This window comes from Panthera pardus, unplaced genomic scaffold (assembly GCF_024362965.1).
Source record: "Panthera pardus isolate Hobbes unplaced genomic scaffold, ASM2436296v1 HiC_scaffold_22, whole genome shotgun sequence".
In the NCBI taxonomy this organism is placed as follows: domain Eukaryota; kingdom Metazoa; phylum Chordata; class Mammalia; order Carnivora; family Felidae; genus Panthera; species Panthera pardus.
The window spans coordinates 55,146,042-55,165,960 of NW_026526788.1; the positions used below are offsets into that span (position 1 = coordinate 55,146,042).

The following is a 19,919-nucleotide window of genomic DNA, read 5'->3' on the forward strand; positions in this document are numbered from 1 at the left end:
GAAGTCCTGCATATGCATACCTCTATCTCATACAGGCCTGAGGCAAATCTTCTCCCTGCTTGTAGGAGGCTTACTTACATGCATTAAGGAAATAGTCTTAATAATATTCTGTTGCACCCTACTTTCATTTACTAAAGTAGTAAAACACACTTTACTGTTGCTATCAGGTCACAAACACTCATTAATGTATAATTATTTTAATACTTACTGAATATGACATCTGGATTTTAGTATTGGGAACAAGTTTCACCTTTCCTTCACTAGTTAGATTAACATCAACAATTCGATTTCCATTAAAACCTATTTCAAGTTTTTTGTAGGTCCAAAGATAGTAATCTTCTCCATTTTCATCTGCTTCACCAACAATACCTACAAAAGAAATAATACTTTATACAAGGTAATATCACTTAATATTTAAAATATATTAGAGGCTAAAAGCTCATAAAAAAAGTTCTTATAAACAAACAATATTTGAGGAATATTACCATTATTCCTCATGTTTAGAAAAAGGCAAAAGTATAGGCTGGAATTCTACTCTTTGTTAACTACTTGGCAAACATAAACCATAGCCACACCATGAACAGTTCAGCATAACCTGTCACTACTGATACTCAAAGTTCATGCTTTGTTATGAGTATCACCTTCATTGTAATAATTATCACCTTACATGTATATACTTCCTAACACCTGAAAATTTCAGGAAGTACTATGTCATCATCTGGCACAGTCATCCAGTTAGTAGTGGCCAAACTAAAATTAAGTTTCAGTTCCCCAGAGGCCCAATCCAGTACTTTCTCTAATAACCTACACATTCCTCAATAAGCTTCACATAGGTGTTTATGGGTACCAAAACTTAAAATGTCTCTTCTTTATGCTTCAAGCACTGGCCCCATCTCTGGGAAAACATCAAAATGAAGAGTGTTGAAGATAAATGTTAATGAGGCACAGTTTAAAATGATCATTCTGATCACAATTTCAGATACTGGAGGAAGACCCGAACACTGTCAGGGCAATAGGTGGTAGCTAGGGATCTCTCTCGTGTGCCCTCATACTGTCAGCTATTTATCTAACGTTCCCTACCAAAACCTATATACTTCCCAAGAGCCTTATACTCTAAAAGTGACTCCTTTCCTCTATGGTTAATGCATCTCATTAAAGTAGTAGGGGAAAAAAAGATCCTTTCTTATTAAGGAGTATTTGCTTATTAACCAAAGTTGTTCTCTCAAATTGATACAAATTCAAGGAATATAGTTTCATTGTATTTGGGGTTGCAGAGGGATAATGAAATCCTTCTAATAATTAATTTCATCAAGGTTTATTTACCTAGGTACTCTGAAAACTCTGGGGTAGAGACAATTACACCAAATAAGCTATTCTCTGAGGGTTGGTTTTTTTTGTTTTTTGTTTTTTGTTTTTTTGAGAGAGAGAGAGAGAGAGAGAGAATGTGAGTCGGGGACAGGGGCAGAGGGGGAGAGAGGGGGAGAGAGGGGGAGAGAGGGGGAGAGAGGGGGAGAGAGGGGGAGAGAGAGGAAGAGAGGGGGAGACAGAGGAAGAGAGAGAGAGAGAGAGAGAGAGAGAGAGAGAGAGAGAGAGAGAATCTCAAGCAGGCTCCACGCTCAGTGCAGAGCCCAACATGGGACTCAATCCCACAACCCTGGGATCATGACCTGAGCCGAAATCAAGAGTCAGGCACTCAACCGACCTGGGTTGAACCACTCAGGCACCTCTCTCTCAGGGGCTTTAAAAAAAGATTGTGAAATACTTACCCCAAGAAAAAGCTAAATAAGAATTTTTTTCTGACAAGAATTTTTGTAGTTCAGACATTCTAGGACACCCAAACGTATCTTTCCTAAACACGACAGACCCTGGAATCCCAGGGCTAAAAAAGATTTATTTTAACAGGAAAGCACAATTGCCATGTTGCTAAGGAAATCCACAGAAATGACCAAAAAAAACTATGGTTCCATAAAAGAAACCCAAAAGCAATGGAAAAAGAACAGGAGAGGAACGTGCTCTCCCACCAAAAACAGAGAAAACCCTGACTAATGGGTTCTTCTGAACTACAGGCTCACAAATCTTGAGCGACTGACTATTCAGCACATCTTCCTGCTACCCTCAGAGCTGATCACAGAAATGTCTGTGTTAATGTAACGCTAATTATAGTCATTAATATGAAATGCTTACTATTTATACCTAATTAACATGCAACAGAGTAGCAGTGATGCATACAATTACATCTTGAGATTGACTTTCTTACAAATTTCATCTTAGAACCACGTTAGACTCTGGTCTGCTATGTTCAGTATTTCAGTTTGCTGCTCAAGAATATAGTGGTCTGCCAACAAATTAAAGAATCAGAATGTTTATTATATATAAGAACAGGTGTCCAAAGGGGGAAAAAAACCCACCAAGAGAATAATATGATCAAACATGCTGGTTATCATAGCATAATGATTTAATTTCATCATATTCTTAAGAAGTTCACCACCTTCACGTAGCTCAACCAGCTATGGGACCCTCCCCACCTCGTCAGTAGCATACATATCTGGCAGAGCTCTGTGCCTTGCATGCTGTCATTCATATGAGACACAAAGGGACACAGAGCAGCTGTGGTCCCCAAATGCCCTGCCAATTGCAGTAAGTACTCAACTACTCTTTCGAATAGTCACTTCCCACCCTCTTTAGAATACTCACTTACTTTATACTGACTTGCAATACTAACTCATTTCAACAGTACATAGATGTGAATTCCTTTACCTAATACTGATGTTCTCCTGCAAAGCTGCATGTCAATATATCCTTCAAAGAAAAAAACCAACTAAAATAATCTAATCAAGCCCAGCACAAGCAGAGTTTGGATTTTGTATAGGTTTATATTAACTATCCATCAATACAGAAAAATAAGAGCTAAAACACTAAAATGTTTTTAGGGGTGCCTGGTTGGTTCAGGCAGTAGAGACATGACTCACGATCTCAGGGCTGTAAGTTCGAACAGGGTGTAGAGATTACTTAAAAATAAAAATCTTAAAAAAAAAAAAACCATGAAAAAAATTTTAAACATACAGTGTTAAGAATCTGCAAAACAAGTCACTCAGGAGACTGTCTTATCTAAAACCATACTACCACAGTTCCACATGAGAGAAAGCCCAAATAAAACTTCAAAATCCTATTTAGTTCCTTTGATTATATATGACAGAATAAGTTAAAATAAGATATACAAAAATGGGGGAAGGGAAGATATTTCAGATTGTTCAAAATGCCTTTTAATTCCTTAAATCTGAAAAGTTATACTATATAAAAGTTGTATTTTGAGGGAGTATCATATAAGGTTTGGCAACGTTAAAACCCCTTCAAGCAACAGGGATCATAAAGAGTCATAAACTGTATGATCAACAAGGGATCATAAAATTGATGTTAAAATAATTTCGTGGAAAATAATGAAAACTCATTTACTGATTCAGTGTACAATCAATCACCTTAAGAGTCATTACATAAGTCGTGCTTATTATGCAAGTATGCCCAAACTTTAAATGGAACATATAATACCTACCCCATATTGGTAAGTCATCTATGTACATCTGGTACCAGTAGTGATTTTTAATAGCATACACAAATGCATCTCTCTTTTCTTTATCTAAGTCAATTTCACAGTAAGTGGCTGGCATCACATCATCTGCATAAAATAAAAATTGTGAATTAGCACACTGGTTTGCAAAATAGAGGAAAAATTACACAAGGAAAAGCCAACATTTCCTTAAGTTAAAATTTGTATTCATAACAGTTGAATTTGGATGATAATTATAGGAGGATTCATTCAGTTGATAATTCTTTCCTTCTTAATGAATGTTTTAAGATTTTTCAAAATAAAAGAATTTAACCATCTTTATTTTCAAAGACTATCTAATTACATGAAGAAATTTTCCCTTGTATAAAGAAAATTATACAAGAACATTTACAAAATAATTTTAAAATGAACAATTTGCTTTTACAAACAAAAATAAAAAAGCTTACAATACACAGGAAAGTTCTCATTTAATGTACATAAAAACTCAAAAATATGATCCTAAATAGAACAACTTCTAGCTGTAAGATCTCTGAGATAAATATTCATTTTAACATTCTTGGAAATGCAAGTCACTGGAGGCCATAGATTCTATGAGGAATTCTAGAGACTCTTCATAATTAGAAAGATTAAAATACAACCTCCATCTAGCAGGTGTCACTGTTTATTAATTACCCAAAGGTCCCATAGAGATGAGTCATTTCCACTTGAATGCTTTAAAAAATACTGCTACCACAATACTGTTCAGATGGTCTCTAACCTATAAACCTTCCAAAAATGTGCTTTCAAAATGGGCTTATAAATAAGTGCTAGGGATACAACGTACAACATGATGACTATAGCTAACACTGCTGTATGACATAGGAAGGTCTTTAAGAGAGTAAATCCTAAAAGTTCTCATCACAAGAAGAAAATTTTTTTCTTTCTTCTTTTCTTTTTATCTATGTGAGAATATGGATGTTAGCCCAACTTATTTGTGGTAATCACTTCACAGTATGTGTGAATCAAACAATCATGCTTGTATGCCTTAAACTTCTACAGTGATATATGCCACTATTTCTCAATAAACTGGAAAAAATGTGCTTATGGTCATTAGTTTCTAAACAAAATAAGACCAAACCCAAAAAACCTGCAAACACTCTAGATGTCCACTTAAATGATTAAATTGTTTTTGTAGATTACTTAGGCAATTAGAATAAATGATAAATCCTAACAACAACAACAACAACAACAACAACAACAACAACAAGAAAGCACAGTTGTTTAAGGTCTCCTGTATTATATTATTGGTTATTTTGAACTTGAAATGCAATTCCCCCCAAGAAACAATGTTAAATTTCTTAAATCTTGATTAAAACTTCTTAAACATAAATTGCAGCTGAACCATGATTAATAGCCAGCTATATTATTTCCACGAGAAACAGCAATCTGAGTTATGACACTAGCAACATGTCTTCCCAATCCTCAACAAGAAAGAACAGCTTTCCCTTATTAGAGCTCAGTCCAGAGTAGGTACCCCAAAACCATAACACCAAGACGGCAGGAAACACTGAAGTCCATGAAAGACAGATAGGGAAATACTCTCACTCCCAAAGTAGAAGAAGAAAATTGCTGTCGCCTCCAACAATGGCTCCCACACAGACTTCCTTTCCACCGAGGCCCTTTCAGGCGGCCAGGAATTTAGGATTTTCATAATGGCAAAAACTGAGACAGAGCAGAGAAGGGCGGGAGGGTTAGGACCCGAGATTGCTAGAAAGGGTTCCTACAGCAGGAACTAGAAGAACTGGTAGCAAGAGGTCTCCAGATTTCCAGAGTGTGATAATGCACAAAGGGCAGCAGGAGACTACCGCAATGAGGGGAGAAAGAACCACAGGAAGGTGCAGGCTTGGGCAGCAGCAAACAGCTGTGAGAGACCTCACAGCAAATACTGCGAAGCCACCAAATTCCTTGCTGTTAAAATCAGACATTCACAGATAATTTCCATTAACTGTGTGGAGGTCTTATGCACGAAGTTCTGAGATATACAAAATGGCATTTACCTGCATAAAGCTTTTAGGATTCCTCACAGTCTGAACTTCAGTTCAATTCTCTCTTGCCCAACTATCTGTCATCTTCTCACCCTATACTCTAGCCAAACCCAACTACCTGCAGTTTGCACACATCTTGTGCTCTCTTGGCCTCTGGACTTTCTGGCCTATGTTGGAAAGTCTACTACAAATGTCTATCCTAAAATTTTTCCCATCTCCTACCCTCTCCTCCGTAGAGTAATCCTGAATTCCCCACCCCTCACACCTCTCAAATACCAGAGCCCACCCCTTTCTGTGAGTTCCATGGCTTTCTCCCCATACCTCCCTATGACACCTAAGCCTATACCACTTACAACCTCATACCAGTATCTTACCTCCTCAAAAAGACCGTCAGGCCTTGAGAGCTATGTGTATACTGATTATATACCCTTTTTATCCCCACCTATGCCTGTTTCAGTACTCTACACAGAACAGGCACTAAACAAACAAACAGAACATTTTAGCAAATTTTAAGAGCATGCTTTTACATTTATTCAGCAAAGGAAAACATGAAGTATATGACAGTACGCACATATACACTCATTTGTGTATTAGTGTGCGTGTGCGTGTGTGTGTGTAAGGAGAAAAATGCCAATATAAACAAATGAAATTTTTGAGTGGAGTATCTCAGAATGATTCACAAAGAGGTCTTGAAGAGTATCTTTCACTGATGTAAAATCTAGTAAAGAAATGGGTCAAAGGGAAAACCTATCTTTATCGTGGGCTATAAAAAGGACCATGTGAGGTCATATTTTAATGAAATTCCTCTTGCAGACATGTGGGCAAATACAAACATCACAAATAATTGAAAAGTCTGGTTGCTCAGCTAAAACAGCACTTCTCTCAGGAGGGAGCCGCTTTGAAAATAACTAATGTAAAGTGTCTAAATGTGCCAAATCACTGTTCAGCATTTAATTGGAAAACAATTCTGAAAAATCTATCACCGTAAGTCACTACTGTAAAATTATAAAAGGACATACCTTTTTCGGATGAAATACACACCTATGAATTCTGAAGAGGAGCCAATTAAGATTTCACCAATGTAAACACACATTATATGGCGGGGATGGGGGGAACAAAAGCAGTTATAAAGTGGCAATGTTAATACTGACTTTTCAAGCAGACAGCAGGGGTAGATTCTGGAAACTACACACCAGTATATCTGTCATCAATTCACAACAACACCCCAAACTAATAACTGAATGGACAATGAAAACATTGCCAAAAGAATATGGAAACTATTTGAGTTCTCTAGGAACCTATCATGCCTAGCTTTATTAGCTTTCTCTTTTGATAGCATTACTTAACTGGAAATCACAAATGCTCTAAGTCAAATTCAGCAGCACTTGGCAGTTTTTCATGAAGTCACCATAGACAAATTTATAGACAGAAACTTGAGTTTTAGTCTGGGTTCTACTATTTACTAGCTATGTGAATAAAAGCCAGTCATTCAACCTTTGCAAACCTCAGATCCCTCACCGGTAAGAAAGAGATAACATCTATGCTATCTCTTTTCCAGAGTTGTTTTAAGAATTAAAAGTGTCAATATATTCACAGTGTTTCCTTGGGCCACATATCCATTTGAGAATCCAATGAAAGTGGTGTCTCCCTTGTCCCCCCAAAATGCACATTCACACAAAACTAAATGTACAATTTCAGAAAACCCATGGACCCCTGAAGCCAGAGTTTCTGGTTCAACTTTGTACACCCAGAGCCTACTGTAGTGCTGGAAAGCACTAAACACTCAAAATCTGCTGAATGAAGAAAAAAAAAAAGATCTGGAAAAACTGGTATAGTCACAGTTAATCAGTATATATATCGAAAGCATTATATTATATATTAAAGCATATATATATTAAAAGTATTGATTAACTGATCAAACTATCTGGAATGTAAACTGTACAATTTTTTCCTAGATGACTAATTGGCAACATATATCAAGATTTGCCTTTGGGGCTCCTGGGTGGCTCAATCAGTTGAGCATCCGACTCTTGATTTCAGCTCAGGTCATAATCCTGGGTCATGGGATTGAGACCCTTATGTTAGGCTCCGCACTGAGCATGGAACCTGCTTCAGATTCTCTCTCTTCCCCCTCTCTGCCCCTCTCCCCTTCTTATATGATCTCTATCTCTCTCTCTCTCTCTCTCTAAAACAAAAAGAAACAGAGAGAGAGAGAGAGAGAGAAAGGCCTTAAAAATGTTTATATCCTTTGATTCAGTAATTCTAAGAATTTACCTTAATAAAAGATTCAGAGATGCATTAAAATACTTAAGTGCTAGGGTAGCCAAATGCATTATTATTTCTAATAGAAAAAAAAAATCAAAAAAAGCAAGGAGGGGGGGCACCTGGATGGCTCAGTTGTTAGAGTGTCTTTCACTCAGGTCATGATCTAGCAGTTCGTGAATTTGAGCCCTATATCAGGCTCATTGCTGTCAGCACAGAGCCTACTTTGGATCTTCTGTCTCCCTCTCTCTCTGGCCCTTCCCCACTTGTGCTCTCTAAAAAACAAAACATTAAAAAAAAAAAAAAAAATCAAGCAAGGAAGAAAGAAAACAGAAAGGAAGGGAAGAGAAGTAAAGGAAAAAAAGAAAGAAAACAATCAGAATACCTTATCATCGGGAAATGGGGAAAATTATAATATCCAAGTTATAGAATACAACATAAACACATTTTTAAAAAAGTAATTAACAGGGGCACCTGGATGGCTCAGTTAGTTAAGCATCTGACTCTTGATCTCGTATCAGGTCATGATCTCATAGTTCATGAGACTGAGCCCCAGGTCAGGCTCTGCACTGACTGTGTGGAACCTGCTTGAGATGCTCTCTCTGTGCCCCTCCCCCACTCACTCTTTTTTTTCTCTCTCTCTCTCAAAATAAATATTAAAAAAAAGAAAAAAAAGAAGAGTAAAAACTATACATAACTTATTAACAGTAAGTTAAAAATATTATGTATCTGACACATAATAAACACTATATGTTACACAATTTTTTGAAATCATATATATAACAGGAACCCAATTTTTTAAAATTCTAAATAATGTGGGTGAATGTAAAGAAAGAAGGATGGAAGAAAATGTTAATGATAATTATATCCAGGTGATTTTTTGCTTCTTTATATTTCTCTGTAGTTTCTAAATTTTGTACATTGATCCTGTATCATTGTCAAAATCAGAAAAAAATATATACACATACATTCTTTTGAAAAAAAAAAAAAGATATCAATCTGGAGTAGAACAATGTTATCAATGGTTTGAAAAGGAACTTATAAAAAGCCCAGGCTATTCGAATTTGCAGTCAGCGCAAGGTTTAAGGAACTGCTAACACCAAGAATTCAAAATACCTAAATACAAGATTCAGTACGAGATTCAAATTATTTGGTCTGGCTAAAACACTCTGGTTGAAACCAACAGGACAAAATATGACATTAAGTTCCCAGACTTCCAATTAAACAAGGCAGATTAACCACAAGTATGTGTCCTTTCCCTCCTGAAACTCCATTAAAATGTCAATAAAGGAATAAAAAGGATGTAGGTACACAAGGACAAAAAGAGGACAGTAAGATTTCAAAGCATTTTTGGAACACTGAAAATTAACAGAAGATGGTAAATGACTAACAAAGCAGAAGAAACCATAACAGAAGAAAGGGGGTTGGTGTCACAGAACACAAGAGACACTTGAGATTCTCAGGACTTGAAAGGCACCACACACGTCAAAAATTAGGGGACAGGATCTAGGGCTGAACACATAGAGGAACTGTATAAAAATATGTTTATGGAAGGCTTAGATGCCCAAGTTCCCTTTTCCACTCACCACAAAGCTAGATGAATAACCTCAATCCCCCCTCTCCAGTAGACCAGAGGCACCTTCCCCTAGAGAACTCCAACAAAAAGGCTGCACAATTAGGGAGAGTAGAATCCAGGGACTGAAAACAGGGTGGGGGGATTAACTTAAGTAAAAATCTTTAGGCAGAATGAAAGGACCTGCCACTTTTCCAGACTTTTCCCCAGTCTTTGGCAATCAGGCCCTTACCACCCAGACAGGTATCTGGAAGGACATACTGCACTGTGGTTAAAAGCTCAAACTCTAGCCCTTCGCTCCCTAGGTTCAAATCCTTACCCTGCCACTTTGCATCTGTGAACCCTTGGACAAGTTACCCAACCTCTGGGCCCCAACCTCCTCACCTGAAAAACAAGGATATACACCTTATAACATTGAGGATGAAAACTGTCAAGACTGAGAATCACTGAATTAGAAATACACAAGACTCAGAGTAGCCTTTGGCATTTCCCTTTATCTGTAGTTCTCTTATCATTTCACTCTAGAGAAGCAAAAGAAATACTTCTATTTCTTTTATAATTTCATCTCTCTGTTAAGTTGGGATATTCAAGAAAAAGAAAATTCAAAAGAAGATCAATAAAACAAATGGGAGGAAAGAATCCTCTAGAAGCCATCAATTTTTCAACAATATCCTTCATTATGCTGTAAGAATTCTCAAATGAGGGAGAGGGGGAGTGGACAGTGACCTCCCCTGGTTAGGAATTACTATTCCAGATCATCTAAAGATCATAGTAGAACCAATTATCATAAAGAACAGATAGGCACAGGGGTGCCTGGGTGGCTCAGTCCGTTAAGCGTCCGACTTTGGCTCAGGTCATGATCTCACAGCTTGTGGGTTTGAGCCCCACGTCCGACTCTGTGCTGACAGCTCAGAGACTAGAGCCTGCTTCAGATTCTATGTCTCCCTTTCTCTCTATACCTCCCCCACTCTCACTCTGTCTCTCTCTCTCTCTCTCTCAAAAATAAACATTTAAAACAATTTATTTTAAAAGAACAGATAGGGAGCGTCTGGGTGGCTCAGTTAAGCATCTGACTCTTGATTTTGGCTCAAGTCATGGTCTCATAATTCGTGAGATCAAACCCAACATCAGGCTCTGCACTAACAGCACAGAGCCTGCTTGGGATTCTCTCTCTCTCCTATCTGCCCCTCCCCCACTCACAAGTGCGCTCTCTCTCTCTCTCTCAAAATAAATAAATAAACTTAAAAAAAAAAAAAGAGCTTACGTCTTAATAGCTAAGGATGCAAGAGTGAACAAGAATGCCACTGTCCCTGCCCTAGCAGAACTAACTAAAACTACTTAGCAAGCTAGTACAATAGTTTGAGGATAAATCAAACCCTATAATCAATAAACTAATTTAACATTTCATAATTGCTAATACAAAATTAAGTTGGAACTACAGACCCACACTATGTGTGATTAGTATTCCTATCAATGGCCATTTTTAAAATGTAAACTATGTATCAGGAACTTTGATAAATGCTCTACACAAACTACCTTATTTAAATCAAACAATTCTGTCAAGTAGATATCATTTCCTTCATTTCACAGATGAGGAAAATGAGATTCAAAGTGTAAGAATAACTTGTCCATGACTAAACAGGTAGGCAGAGGTGGCACTGGGATGCATCAAGTCTCTCTGACTCTAAAGCACATGTTTTCTCTATTCTGCAATGGCAGGGTTCCAAGTGGTACCCTCTAAAATCATAGGGTAATGCATTCAGGCCTGGTTCAAAGATACCCAACTTAATTCTGCCCTTCTATTTTTAATCTTATTTAAATGTTCTTGGTTCAGTATTTTGTCTAATGGTAGTATATAACATTATTAGGAGGAAAAAAAAAGCTGTACATAAAATCTCAAGTGAGAGGCATCCTACATTAGACTTAAGACTGTCACTCGTTCCCTAAAGGTCAATTTAGTGACCTTTATGAGATAATACCAATTCATTTAACCTGGCAGAATCTACTAAATTTTTAAAAAGGCACGTATATTTATCTGTGTGTGCATGTATGTGTGTGTATATATATATATATGTACAGTCTTTTCTAGTTTTGAAATATTTCCAAAACTTTATGTTCTTATTTGAATACGCCTTTAAGAAGAACCTTTAAAAACTGAATACTTGAGAGATGAAAAGATTAACAATACAAATGTTTCTATAATTCACATAGGGACAGAAGGCTCGAGTTTCCGTGGCATTATTAGTATGCCACGATACGCCTTGGGCAAATCATTTCATCTCTGGGCTTCACTAAGGGGAAATCAGATGACAATCTCTAAGGCGCATCCAACCTTTAAAATTCTATGACACTATAAATAACAACCAGGAAACCTAGTAAAACATTTCTCAAAGCATGATCAACTATGTCTTTGAACAGGGCAAGCAAAAGAGAAATCTAATCAGCATTTACTTTTTCATTGGGACCACTTAATTTAGCAGCTCCCTTAGCAGCACATCCGCCTGCGTTGGAGGTGCAGAGCTGAGAAGACTCCAAGGAACCGCCAACTCTCCGGGAATAACACCTGGCCAATCCTTGTGCTTTTCATTAAAAGGTGCTTAGTCGGAAAGGAAAATAAAGCCCACTTTTACAGCCAACGAAAACGTTCCCCTCTATCTAAACAATCTACCCATTTCAGCCTCAAGGAACGAATAAAAGAGGACAAGTGAAAATAGCTGAAAGATTACTCTTCTGTAGTAAACAGGGTGAGGACTTCAAAAAGTGATCAAATATGTCCACGGCAACAAAGCAGGACTCAGAGTTTTTGCCTATTCTCTCTCTCTGGTTCCTCCTTGGTACACTAGAAATGTGCACCAAATATGTAAAAGGAGAAAGTTATGTGAATAAATGTAGGATTGATGTTCTCAAAGATCCCACATGCCAGTCCAAGTTTTCTCCTTACTTGCAATTAAGTAGTTAAGTTGCCTGATTAAATTAAAACTCAAGCCTTAGGGCATGTTTACAATAATTTATAAAGTTACAGGCAGGTCACTGTGGTTTAAATTTACAACTTAATTTTATAATTAAGCCCCAAAGAACACAGTGTGGGGAAAGGGTGGGGAGAAGAATACAAATATGTACACCTATTTTCAACAATAACAAAAAATATTCTGAAAACAAGAATGAAATTTAACCAGTCAAAATTAAACATTATCTTTAAAAATCTCAATTCACATCCGTTTCTCAAAAGTGCAAAAATAGCAGCAATTACGGTTCATTTTACACTTGTAGACAATGAAGTCACAATTAGAGTAAAGAGCTTCAGTAAAATCAATGCAGTAAAAAACAGGATTAAAATTCAGAGTTCCTGATTACAAGATCCAAGCTCTATTCAAAAATCAGGACACCTAATCAAAGATCCTGTAAAAACTCAATTGCTCAAGCTTCTGTTCACTGGGTTAAAAATGTCTATGCAGGAGGAAATATACTCTCTGGCTAATTTCACAGAGAAAAATTGGAAGTTTAAACACTTTAAACTCAAAGGGCCTGATAAAATAGATACCTGCATAATAAATAGATGAGGATTTTTTTCCAATTTTAACAAGTCTTTGACCTAAAATTTAAAACCACACTATCTTACAAGAATTGAAAGAGTAAACTAACACCCACTGATAAATACATTCTGAGCCAATGGTACAGGTCTGAATTTGAGGCTTTACACAGAATTTTAAATATCCATATACCCCATGACATTCCTGCACCTCCAGAAATTATGAAATCTCCTGACAGCCTTCCCTAACCACATATGTCCAATAACTAGAAGGTTTACTAGAAATCACTTTTCAGGAAGAAATAGGTTAGGGAAATAAAATTTTAACAAATATTTACTTTATTATTTTACAAATATTCAAAATAAACCTTTGTTACTTACTAATATACTTTTCTCAATGCAACTTAACTTACAGATTAAAACATTTTTTAGAGTTTAAAGCAGTGGTTCTCTAAGGTCAATCAGCAATGTCTGATGACAGGTTGGATTGTCACAACTGGAAGGTGCTACTGGCACTTACTGGGTAGAAGCCAAGAACTTTGCTAAACATCCTACAAAGTACAGGACAGCCCCCCACAAAAAAGAATATCTGGCCCCAATGTCAATAGTGTCAAAACTGAGAAACCCTAGTCTATAATCTGACTTGTACTATAAGGACTATTAAGGTTTACTTACCTTTGAATTTAATATCCAGACCACTAAATTCCAATTCAACTCCTTGAAGTGCTTCTCCCAGAGTTTCATGGTAATGACTGATACTTTTTTTTGACCCCACACAAAATGGAAGTGAAAAGTACTTATATGTCTCTTGGCGATTATGGTAGGGCCCAACAGTATTCATCCATAAGACAACTTCCTCTTTATCATGATACTGAAACAAACAAACAAACAAACAAAAACAAATTATAAATTTTTTAATCTAATTTAAATTAAGGGAATATTTGTTATATGATCTAAACAAAAGTGTACTGTGTTTGGGAAGCTATAAAATACTGGAAGTTTATTTTATTTTAATCTGATGATCAATGTCCATACCTTACAAAGACACTTGTTGAATATTAAAATTATATCTTCTGATTGTGATCTCAGGCAGATCCATCTTTTCTAAACTTTGTTTTACAGAAGGTATTGTTTAAACAAAGTCCAATAGCACATAAGAGTTCAACAGCACATCAAATAATGGTGAACCCAGAACCAGTATTATTCACCATGCTAACATGGACAAGGAAGGAGGAAAGAAAATCAATAGCTTACCCAGAAACTCATGCTAATCATTAGAAACTAAAAAATCTAATGTTGCCAGCAAACGCAAATAAAATTTCATCTCCTTTCTGATCTTTTCCGTGGCCATTGGTCAAGGTACTAGAAATGACTAAACAAGAGGAAGAGAATCCCATGCTATGGAAATCTCCACAGTCCACTCAAGCCATCATTCTATCTTCCCCCTTTACTAGCCTGAAAGACATGTACTGTATGCATACTTCTTTGGATAAGTAACAATGGTTCTCGCCATCAGTAAATACCATCTGTAGCTAAATCTGGAGTGTGGTCCAATGACTGTGGGTAGGTGACTCCACCTTTCCAGGGTCCAATTGGGGAATGTGCCAAAGATTTCTAAAATCTTAAGTTTAAAATTCCAATGATTCTATGAAAAGCAATTACCCATAGCAACATAAACTGAAGACAAGATAGGATACAATTTAAGTCAACTAACAGTGCAGACATTAAATCACTGATCAATTATTTACCGAGTGCCTGCTACATCCAATAATTGTGTTTATAGCTGAGGATACAGCTGTTAACAAGACAGGTTCCCTGCCCTACTGGAGCTCAGAGCCTAAAGGGAAAGATGGACATTGAACAAGTAATTATAATAAAGTAGAGTGCTAAGGAGCATGTACTAGAGAAAGCTAACCAACTAACCAACTACCAAATTCTTACCTCCAAAACTAATATAAAAACATTTTTTAAATCAAAATCCAACCTCTCCAAAAACAAACTTCATGCCACCCAAATCTACCCTTTCATCTTTGTTTTTTCTAATGGTATCACCATTCACTCGCACATGGAAACTCAAACCCCAAGTCTCTCTGCATTCCAAAACCACACTGACTTGTCTACTCTTACCCAAAGCATCTACATCTTCCTTTTGATTCACACCACCAGCATCCTAGGAGTTAGATATAATCACCTCATCTTCAAATATAATAAATGTCTCAATGTCATATAAAACATCGTTTAGGTCATTAAGAAAATAATAAACTATCTTATTTTTTGAATACATGAGACACGTACCAAGCATAGTGTTAGGTGTTAAGGACACACAGTTGACCCTTGAACAATGCAGGGTTAGGGTCACCAACCCACCATGCAGTCAAAAATCCATACGTAACTTTTGACCACCCCAAAACTTAACTACTAATAGCCTTGTTGATCAGAAGCCTTACCAACAACATAAACAATCGATTAACACATTTTTGTATGTTATATGTATTATATACTGTATTCTTACAATAAAGTAAGTTAGAGAAGAGAAAATGTTAAGAAAATTGTAAGGAAGACAAAGTACATTTGTCATACTGCACTGTATTTACGGAAAAAAATCTGCATGTAAGCAGAACTATGCAGTTCAAACCTGTGTTGTTCAAGGGTCAATGTACAGATAAATAAAACACTGTCCTTTCCTTTAAGTTCACAATCTATAGTGGAAGACAAGTAAATGATTAATGATGAAGAAATAGCGTTAAAACTAAGGTAATAAAGGGCTATCATAGCAGCGACAAAGGAATTATTAATTCTGCTTTGGCAGAGAAGAAAATTCTCTAACAATATAGAAAATCATAAACCATTTCAAGTGAACTCAGAAAAACAACTATAGATAATCTTCACGTATGAAGGAAGGAATCAAAGGTCTGAATATATCCATACATCCCCATTCAGCTGACAAAGCTATTAGGCCACCACTCTTCATCTGATGCTCATGGTCACACAGCACTAATCAATCAAGGCACTCCTTTACAGAGCCAGTTATAGCATAAGAATTCTCAAAACAGTGCGCTAAACCAATCAATGATCAACTGACCATAGCTGGTATTAGAATTGAAACCTGCTCACTTGGCAGAAACCTCTCTGCATAGTATAATCTACACAAAAAGTATTTAATAAATACAACGGGAAAACAATGAAAAAAAACACACAAAAAATGCTGAAATGTAAAGTTCATTAACAACTTACTAAAAAAAAGTTTGAAGTATGCGTACTGACTGATATGTGCACTGATTGCAATAGTTCCCTTTTAGAGAAAAAGGGAAGGTAACAAAATACATCTATTTAAGATTAGAATGCTGAACAAGAGGACCTATCAATGAGGACCTTGTCATTAATCCTGCCGAGTCCGCAGAAATGTTTAAATGTTACTTGGGAAAATAAGCACAAAAATATTTTTTCTATCAATTCCAATACTCATAATTCCTTTAAAAATAGACAAAAATTTGAACTTAAATACTTATTTAAAAAGGGCATTCTTTTTTTTATACAAACTGAAACATAAAATAACTAAAGGGTCACAGCGTGTGTTAAACGACACATTCCGAAGTCACTTATTTTAATCATTCATGAAACCTGAATGGGGCAGTACAGTTGTGGCCACATGATGGAAATTGCACTGTAACAAAACGTACACCGCTCTGTAACCCTTCTGGGAAGAGGACTGAAATAATAATTAGAAATACATATAGATGTGTAATATATACACACCTTCACACACACACATACGGGGGGTGTGGTTAGGCTAAAGATTAATGCAAAAATGCTTCTTTTCCTTTACATCACTCCTTATGCAGACCATGATCAATATAATGAACTTAATTAAAATGTTAACTTTTCTTTGCAGTTCTTGATTACCCCTGAGAGTAAGTGCTCCCAAGACAAGGTCAAGACAAGAGTTCTTTTTCAAGAGAGAAAATGTGCCTTAAAAATATCCTGAAATTAGAAAATATCAAAAGGAAGACTTTACACAATGTTTTTTAAGAGAAAAAACACTTTTCCTTTCCCTAAAGCTGCTGAGAAAGTCCCTGAGCTCCACCAATCCATGAGCAGAAAGCAATAGAGGGAAGGCTCTTCTCTCTACTCTGGCCAAAAGGCTAACCTAATTCACTTTCAAAACATTCCATGAAGTCCTAGCAAGCTCATTTTAAATCCTTTCTTGGAAAAACTATGAGTAGGCCAATGACACTGAGAAAGACAGAGATTTGCAACTTACCTGCTGAGTGTAACCAGGAGAAGGGGAGAAAAAGCAAGGAAGCATAGCAGGGGACCAGGGGACCCTTGAGCATGGCAGTAGTAGTCCCTTCCGTGAGGCCTACCTGGGAAGTAGCCAAGTGAGAGGAGGCCAATCCAGACCACCTGCATTCTTCACCTCACCATTCTGTTCATTTTCCAGTTCTCGGAAGAGTTTCAGTTATACTAAATTTTTGAGCCACCCCCTCCAGCCCAAATGGTTTATAATATTGTCTTCCCTTACTTTCCTTCTCCACCTTGTTTCTCATGCCATTCCCCCAAATCTATGATGCCCTCCTTCTCTCCACTTTGTCAATTTCTACTTATCCTTCAAAACTACTCAAATCCTTTCTCAAACCCTCTAATCCTCAGCTAAAGCCTTAACAGATCAATCCCTGACATGATCTCGCCATCTTTTCTGATTGTATTAGCTAACACTTATTAAGCACATACTCTGTGCTAGGCAAACTAAGGTCTTTACATGAATATTTAATCCTCTCAAAATTTTATTAAAACAGATGCTATTATTTTCCCCATTAAAAAAATTTTTTTTACTGTTTATTTTTGAGAGACAGAGCGTGAGTGGGGGTGGGAGGGGGGGCAGAGAGAGGGGGAGACACAGAATCCGAAGCAGGCTCCTTCAGGCTCTGAGATGTCAGCACAGAGCACAATGCGGGGCTCGAACCCACAAACCGTGAGATCATGACTTGAGCCGATGTCGGATACCCAACTGACTGACCCAGAAAGATGCCCCTATTTTCCCCATTTTACACATTAAAATAAAGAACAAAGATGTTAAATAATTTGTCCAACATCATGTAACTAATTAGTATCACATTTACAAGGTTAGGACTACACTTTTGCTAATCCCAAGTCAGTTTCATTAACTAAAGAGCAAAAACTAAATGAAGAAAATATGATAAAATACAGCTGTACAAAGCAACTAAAGACAGTTACTGAATACTGAACAATTTTTTCATTTGAACCTTTAATCTGCCTTAAAGAAGAAAACCTTCCTAAGAAGTGACTTGTGTTCTAATTTCAAAAGGCCTGACCTTTATTCTCAAGATGTCACCAATGTTAGGCCTCTCTTAAATACTGTTTATGTGCTGGGAAAAGAGAGACACAGAAGTTTCTCTCCTTGATAGAAATCATGAATTAATTTTTCTTAGGAAGAACACTTTAGGAGATAGTGTTACTGATGTACTCATGTAAAATCTGAATAAAGAAGTGATACTTTGGGGGAGTCTGGGTGGCTCAGTCGGTTAAGCATCCAACTTCAGCTCAGGTCACGATCTCATGGTTTGTGGGTTCGAGCCCCATGTCGGGCTCTGTGCTGACAGCTTGGAGCCTGGAGCCTGCTTTGGATTCTGTGTCTCCCTCTCTCTCTGCCCCTCCCCTGCTCATGCTCTGTCTCTCTCTGTCTCAAAAATAAAATAAACATTAAAAAAAAGAGAGAATTTATACATACAGGAGAAGGACTAAGGGCTCAGAATAAGCACCCAAATGCCACCACTTCCACAGAATGAGGTAAAATATACAATGTTTGCTTTCTTTTTTTTTTAGACTGAAGTAGAGATTTGGGGAAGATTTTTTCCACTCTTTATATAAATATATTATTTTAAAGCGTTGCATATTCAAGAACAGGAATCTGAGTATGACCCACACCCAGATAAAATTAATAAAAGCATAAACTTTGCACCATTCTTCAGGTAAATTCACTTAAGTGCCTTAAGTGATCTGAGAAGAAATTGTGGTTGAGCCAACTAAGTAGCCAAATTTCTGAGATGGAGTATTCTAGTAATGTATTTCATTGAGTTTGTATATATACTATGCACACTCTTTATTATACATATATATGTATAATATATGCATATTACACGTTTGCTTTAAAATACGTATCAGAGTGGGGTGCCTGGCTGGTTCAGTCAGAAGAGCATGAGACCCTTGATCTCGGGATCGTGAGTTCGAGCCCCACGCTGGATATAGAGATTACTTAAATTGAAAAAAAAAACAAAACAAAAAAAACTTAAAAAAAATTTAAAATACATATCTGAGAAAGCAAAATTTAGTTCTCAAAGTGTTTCAGAAATCGTAATTTTTGATGCCTTTTATTTATTTAAAACACACATCAGATTCTTAATATAAATAAATATAATAATAAAATATAGAAATAGATTTTTAGATAATCTCTTGAGATAACTGTGCTCTCTATCTCCCTCTCAAAATAGCTTTGTACCTAAATAAACTTTTAGTCTACCACAGAGTACAGCCGAAAATAGGACAACGAATTATGGCATTCCTAAAACTAGATCTATATTAAAGCACTCACAAATTCACCTGCAGTAAAGTTTATTCTCTTTATAAATCTTCAAAGAAGTTTTAAGAGTTCCCAAACTCCCAACAGAGACGAAGACAAGCTGCCATTTGACAAAGTAAAGCAAACAAACAATTTCTGAAATCACTCGGTGGTGTGCTAAGTGTTTACAGCAGAGGCTGAGTGTATGCTACCCTAGGTACAGATTGGGCCCCTCTAACATCACCTACCAGAGGTACGATGGGCCACAAAGAAATGCGATTTTAGATTAGTTAGGGCCACTAAGTCATAACAGCATCCCAAAGACCATGCATCCTACATGAACAATGGTCTGGATTTGTTCACTGTGCTTTAAGCAATGGGTTTCATGC

At 36.7% G+C, this 19,919-nt stretch overlaps 1 protein-coding gene across 1 annotated transcript in view; it reads right to left on the reverse strand.

Annotated features, from left to right (window-relative positions):
- TM9SF3 (transmembrane 9 superfamily member 3) overlaps nt 1-19,919 on the reverse strand; it is a 69,021-nt gene that overhangs the window by 44,273 nt on the left and 4,829 nt on the right. Inside the window, exons 2-4 of the mRNA XM_019458974.2 lie at nt 13,629-13,824; nt 3,551-3,673; nt 209-369 (exon numbers count right to left, since the gene is read on the reverse strand). Coding sequence (XP_019314519.1) covers nt 209-369; nt 3,551-3,673; nt 13,629-13,824 — 480 coding nt within the window. The remainder of the gene's footprint in view (nt 1-208; nt 370-3,550; nt 3,674-13,628; nt 13,825-19,919) is intronic.